Below are 6778 nucleotides of genomic sequence, written 5' to 3' on the forward strand. Positions count from 1 at the left end.
CAAAATCACCAAACAGAGTGATTTTCAACTACAACAGGGCAAGGCTAGCACAATTTACTATTGAGGGTGCAAAAGATATGATGAACACTGATCCAGTTCATTGGAGTAGGGCCCACATGAAGCTGGGGTCTAATTGTGATTCAGTTGATAACAACATGTGTGAATCTTTCAACAACTACATCTTGTTAGCTAGGTACCTTGCTATTGTCTCCATGCTTGAGTGAATCAGGTGCAAAATTATGGTGAGGGTACAAGAAAATAGAGGGAAGTCAGTTAACTAGAAAGGAACTATATGCCCAACATTTCAAATAAAAAACTAAAGCAAAACATAAGGAGATCAAGTTTCTGTCATGTGCTGTGGAATGGGAAATATGGATTTGAAGTGCAAGAAAATGAGAAATTCAAATTTACTGTTAACTTGCAGCTCTGGACTTGCTCATGTACGTATTGGCAGCTGTCAGGTTTACCCTGCTTCCATGCCATTAGTGTTATCAATGAGCCTACATCTCAACAATGCTCACAGCCAAGCTCTCAACCCAGAATTCCACAACATTGTGTGTTCAACCTTGCTGCATACAAGGAGGCACTAAATGCTAAGAAAGGGCCATCCATTTGATTAAAACATTCTGCTCTGCCTAGTTGTAATATTGTGGCACAACATTTCTGCTACTTTTGAGGCACAATTTCAGATTGTAAACTACACTACTACATTTCTGCTACTATAATTTTGTGGAATGCAATAGAGAGGAAAACATTTCTGCTTAAACATCTCACTGCATAACAAGTTCACTGCCAGTACATAACAACTTGACATTGCTTAAATAGCTTCAGTACATAACAGGTTCAGCATTGCTTAAACACAACTTAAACAGCAAGAGGCAACCATCTGACTTATCTTAACACTGACTGCAAAAGGCAAGCATTGCTTCAGTACATCACATGCAGTTCTTCAGTACATAACTTAACTTAAACACTGACTGCAAAAGCATACTGAACTTAAACGCTGACACTCACTGCATTTCTTCATTTCTGCATCTCCTTCATCTTCTTGATGCGGTCAGAGTGGCGAATGCCGACGCGGATGTAGGTCTCCGCCTCGATTGGCATGCTCCTATCGCCGAGCTGCGGGATCCCCGGCGCCACCATGTACAGGTCGTCGGCAGGCAGGCAGCTGCAGCTGCTGTGCCACCCCCCCTCACTGTCGTCCTCCACCTCCACCACCAGCTCCTCCTGCTCGCTGTCGTCCTCGACCTCCACCACCACGTCCGCACCTGGCTCCTCCCCCCTCGCTGGACTCTTCCTCCTCCTCCTCATCTTCATTGCTTTCTCCCTCACTGTCAGAGTGGACAATCACATGCTTCACTAAGTAAACCACACCTACATATGCAAACTAAGAAGTTAATTTGAGCTCAAATTGCATATAAATCAAATAAACTACCACATATAAATACTCCCAAACTAAACCCACAAATCACTATACTTATAAAGCATTGCAAGAGCTAATCTAGCAATGAGAGATGGAAGGACAAAGTTGCTAACCTTTGTGAACACTTGGATGGATGGGGTGCCTTCAAATCTTGACAAATTTTCGCAAAAAATGGAGGATGAGCTCGAGAGGAGAGGAAGAAAACAGAGAGGAGAGGAAAGGGGAAGAACAGAGAGCTCGCGGGCTGGACGAAGGGTTTATATAGGAGCATATTTAGTCTCGGTTCGTGACAAAAACCGGGACTAAAGGTGCATCTCTAGTCCCGGTTTGTGACACGAACCGGGACTAAATGTGCCAGTGGCCCCCCAGCCTGACACAAGCCTGCCACCACACCTTTAGTCCCGGTTCGTGTCACGAACCGGTACTAGAGGTTCAATGCGAACCGGAACTAATGATTCCCGCCCCCTAGCCGTTGGAACCGGCACTAATGGTCATATTAGTGCCGGTCCATTTACAAACCGGGACTAATGATTCCCGCCCCCTAGCCGTTGGAACCGGCACTAATGGTCATATTAGTGCCGGTCCATTGACAAATCGGGACTAATGTTGCTCACGTAAAATAGTTTTTCTACTAGTGAACTCTTGCCCTTCGACGATGCAGAACTCTTGCCCTTCGATGATGCGGTAGTCTTGGCCTTGGTGCTCGGCATGAAGATATCGTCTTCTTCCTCGCAGTCAGAGCTCCATAAAAAAGTATGTTCTGGTGCATACTTTAGGTATGATTCACTCTTATGCTGTTGCTTCTTCCATCTTCCATGCAACCTGGGAAGTTCTTTCCGTATCTCCTCAAAGGTCCTTAAGGCCACCCGCACATAGTTAATGCGTGACCCAGCTCATTCAGTAAGGTGTTAGTACCGAGGAGTTCGTCCCATGGAACTGTTCTATTGTCTATCTTCACATCGCCGGCTAAACGCAGAAGACATTGGGACATACTAGGGTGAAAACTACGATCAAAAGGAAAATCAGACATCTTGATGAGACTACAAGACTACACTGGACTGCTTACCCACCTTGGTGTGGAGGGGGTTTTATAGGTTGAGAAGAAAAGAATAGGTGGGAACTCAGAAGCGGGGAACTATGGCAGGAGATATACGCGGGAACTCAGAAGCGAAAAACTATGGCGGGAGATATAAGCGAGAAACTATGGTAGAGGGAAACGCAGTTGCCGCCTGGTCCCGTAGTGGTTTGTGCCACGTGTCGGCTACCGCGGCTGCTGTCAAGGTGATTTAAAAAAATGATTGCATTCAACTGTCTGCTTTGCCAAAGTCAATAGAAACTAATTGGTTTCGCCAAAACCAATTAGTGCTAAATAGTCATACTAAACCGGATTGGAGCTGCAGCCCCTAGCCAACTGGCCAGTCGGCTTCGCGGAAGCAGAGTGAATCCTAATCGGCTTCGACAAAATCGATAGAAATTCAATCGGCTTCAGCGTGACCAATTGAACCCAATCGGCTTCGCTAACGCCGATGCTGCATTAATTTTGGAAAAAAAATCAAAACGGCGTAATATTTCCCAAATTTATTAAAAAGATGCATTTGTTTTTGTCTACCAACTGCGCGAGCAGGAAGAATGACCTACGAAAACGAAAATGAAAATGAAAACGAAGAGCATTTCGCGGGCCAGGTTTCAAAATTTGAAAGGGAGAAGCGAAAGATGTCTCTCTCCTTCACGTGGCTGACTACTCCCCACCCCACCCATGGCTAGGCCTAGGAGGCACATTTGAGGCAAAAGAGCTCTGCACACCCATTTCCTCTGCCTGAACCACCCCCATTCTGGGAACCAAGGCTCTCCCCTCCCCTCCTCCCTCCCACCCTGGCCGGCGGCCGCATTCCCCTTCCCCTCCTCTGCTCCGGCAACCAAGACAAGATGGCTCGCGGCGGCAAGAAGGCGAGGGTTGAGTCGCCGGCGGCCGACATGACTCTCGGTGAGGACGATCTGCAGGTCAAGGAAGAAGAGGAAACCGGAGCGATGGTGGGGGTGGCCGCCGCCAATGCCGCCGCCCCGCGAGTGGAGATCGTCGTCGAGTTCGACAAGTCCCTGCTGGACTGCCCTCTCTGCTCCCTGCCCCTCAAGCCTCCCGTCTTTCAGGTACGCCACAAATGGATCATCTTTCCTTCCCGTCCTTGCTTGATTGGTGCCGTGGTTGCTTTGCTTCAACAAAACAAAACAAAATTGCTTCTTGCGCAGTGCCGGGCGAAGCACGCGGCGTGCGGCCCCTGCGCCGCGAACCACGCCAACAAGTGCCCGGCGTGCGACGGCGCGTACGAGCGCGACGAGGGGGCGGACCGCTACCTCCTGGCGGTCAGGGTGCCCTGCCCCAACCAGGCGTACGGCTGCGGGAGCTCCGTGGTGTACTGCATGGCGGGCGACCACCGGCTGGTGTGCCCCCACGCTCCGTGCCGCTGCCCCGAGCCCGGATGCGGCTTCCTCGGCCCGCCGCCTGCGCTCCGCGGCCACCTCGCCGAGCGCCACGCTTGGCCCGTGACCGACATCACCTACGGGTCCGTGCTCGAGGTCCAGATGCAGGCGGTGGAGCAGGGGCGGCGGCTGCTGGCCGCGGAGGACGGGGAGCGGCTGTTCCTGCTCGTGGCGAGCGAGCGCGGCGTCAAGGTGGTGCGTGTGGCCGCGCCTGCGGAGGAGGAAGGCTGGTACAGGTGCAAGGTGTGGGTGCACGCGCCCGTGGACACGGACACCGGCCACATGGACGTCCAGATGCTTGACGGCAAGGTGGAGAGCTGCGCGGTGCCCTCCGTGGAGGCGGCCATGGGCGCGGGTGGCAGGTACCTGCCGGTGCCGTCCGACGTGCCGGCGCCGGAAGGAGGAGGGATCGTCATCCGTCTCCGCATCGACAAGGAGGTGAAGGTCAGGGCGAGCAGGAGCCCCCGTTCCCGTGCCTGATTGGCTTGCCAGCTTCGCTTCTTTATCCCTTATCTACCATGGTTGGACATTGGTGATTTGGTAGTGAACTGGTGGTAGTGATCGAAGGTAGTGAACTGGAGTGATTAAAGGTTGGACCTTGGTTGGGCTTTGATTGATTCTGTCCATGGCAATGTTTGCCAATGTATGGCGCAGGCTATATATGCAGCTGATCATTTTACTCTACTTGTTTGACTGCTGCAGGTCTTTGATTGTTTGTTTGTCAAAGCTGAATGTAGCTAGGATCTTGCATATAGACAGCACACATTTAAGAGGCATAATGTCGGTGGATCAGCATTTCGGTGGCATACATTGCAATGATTCTATTAGGCTTGCTCGGCTGCTGGTGTTGTTGCCAGGATTACTAAATGGGACCTTGTAGGATGTTAACTGTCGGTGTGTTTGTCGAAGCTAAAAAATAAAAATGCAGCAGTTATGACTGAATTTCCGATCTGATGAAAGGATCAAGGAGGCGCATTGCTCACCGTTGTGCATTTTGCTGGTTTATTGTCCATTTTTGTTGTTGCTGCTGATTGTTATGTTAATTTTTCTTTTGTGTCCTCTGTTGATGTCGGGTATGTATGTAGTGATGCTGGGCAAATTTTGTGTTCTCGGTTGCGAAAGCAGTAGCTACTCCTTGCTCCGGACTTGTGCAATTGATCGACGCCATGAAAGTGCCATGTTCAAACGACATGTATGGCTGCAACGAGTTCATCAGCAAGACAGCAACCAACAGAAAAGAGAAACATGAAGGTGGATTTGCAAATGCTCATTGCTACTGCCCAGAAAATGGAACTTTGTTGCATTACACGCACACACATAGGGAAAAACAAATCTAAGACTGCAACAATCAGATCATGATTAGTGTATTAAAGTGAATTAGATGTTTGGACTGCTCAGTTTTGAACAAACTAAAAGAATAGTGAAATTAAGAAGTTTCAGTCACAGAATGGAAACATATACTATGATAATGAAATCAGCAGACTTGGTTAAATAATAATCTCAATCACTAAAAAGGGGGCATGTAATGGAATCTATGTAGCATGGAACATTATTATAGCCTTTGACGATTGCAGACGGTGCATTATAGGTTTGTCTTCCTTTGCTTGGCGCCGATGGCACCTTGAAATACTGACCTTCACCAATTTAATCTTTTAAGGGTGTATATATTATCCTTGCAGTATATTTCTCTTTTGCCACCAATGGACGCAACCTTGTTCTTAAGCAATGTACTAATTAAGCCATGTCAATTGGATTTATATGTTACGGAACAAGCTATGCGCTCATATATCCTCAGAAACTTGGTATTTTCACTGAAATAAATAGCCAGGTAGGTAGATCTTAATTCTACATGACAAGAATTATGTATATATACTATATAATCAAGTCACTACTAGAAAAAGGGCTATAGATGGGATTGACACTAATGGCGCACCAGACAAGCGGTGCGCCATTAGTATATACTAATGGCGCACCACATTCTGATACGCCATTAGAGTTGAAATTACTAATGGCGCACCAGGCGCAGGGTGCGCCATTAGTATCAATTTTTTTTTAACTAGTGCGCCTGTCCAAACATACTAATGGCGCATCCAGACACAGTGCGCCATTACTAGTTGTAACTAGTAATGGCGCACCTGGCCCAGGGTGCGCCATTAGTATCAATTTTTTTTTTAACTAGTGCGTCTGTCCAAACATACTAATGGCGCATCCAGACACAGTGCGCCATTACTAGTTGTAACTAGTAATGGCGCACCTGTCGCAGGGTGCGCCATTAGTATCAATTTTTTTTTAACTAGTGCGCCTGTCCAAACATACTAATGGCGCATCCAAACATACCTGGCCCAGGGTGCGCCATTAGTATCAAATTTTTTTTTAACTAGTGCGCCTGTCCAAACATACTAATGGCACACCACCAGAAGGTGCGCCATTAGTAACCTGGATTACTAATGGCGCATTTAGAGTTGGTGCGCCATTAGTAAGTGGGCAGCAACAAGATATTTTGGACAGCCTCTCCTACCCACACTCACTTTCTCCCCACTTCATTCTCTCCACCTCCTCCTTGTCTCGGGTGCCTCCTCTTTTTCACCTCATTTCCACCATAGATTCATTCAATTTAAGTGGTTAAATTACCTTGTTTTGATAGGTAAGTAAGGGGGGAAGCTATATTTATGTTGTTCTCCCTACAACAATGTGCACATGCACTTTTTATGGCCTAGCTAGATCTATGTATGTTCGTGGTGTTGCATATGTTTGTGGTGTTGCATATGTGTTTGTGTTTGGAGGTGTACCGGTATTTGAAATGCGATAGTTGCCAATATTTTGCCGGAATGTTGATTCATTTCCGTTTCGGCGAGAATTTTGGCATTAAGCATT

General features: G+C 47.9%; 1 protein-coding gene across 1 annotated transcript; it reads left to right on the forward strand.

Annotated features, from left to right (window-relative positions):
- The first annotated feature begins 3207 nt into the window (after nucleotides 1-3207).
- On the forward strand, nucleotides 3208-4588 carry LOC109738397 (E3 ubiquitin-protein ligase SINA-like 10). The gene is made up of 2 exons (XM_020297496.4): nucleotides 3208-3574; nucleotides 3674-4588. Exons 1-2 carry the CDS (start codon nucleotides 3353-3355, stop codon nucleotides 4382-4384), a joined length of 933 nt encoding a protein of 310 aa, XP_020153085.1. The 5' UTR covers nucleotides 3208-3352; the 3' UTR covers nucleotides 4385-4588.
- Nucleotides 4589-6778: the final 2190 nt, after the last annotated feature.

Source organism: Aegilops tauschii, chromosome 3 (genome assembly GCF_002575655.3).
Source record: "Aegilops tauschii subsp. strangulata cultivar AL8/78 chromosome 3, Aet v6.0, whole genome shotgun sequence".
Taxonomy (NCBI): domain Eukaryota; kingdom Viridiplantae; phylum Streptophyta; class Magnoliopsida; order Poales; family Poaceae; genus Aegilops; species Aegilops tauschii.

Coding starts and splice junctions, on each gene's coding strand:
- LOC109738397 (XM_020297496.4), top strand. CDS start 3,353: ATGGCTCGCGGCGGCAAGAAGGCGAGGGTTGAGTCGCCGGCGGCCGAC. Junction 3,575..3,673: donor TCAAGCCTCCCGTCTTTCAG/GTACGCCACAAA, acceptor CTTCTTGCGCAG/TGCCGGGCGAAGCACGCGGC.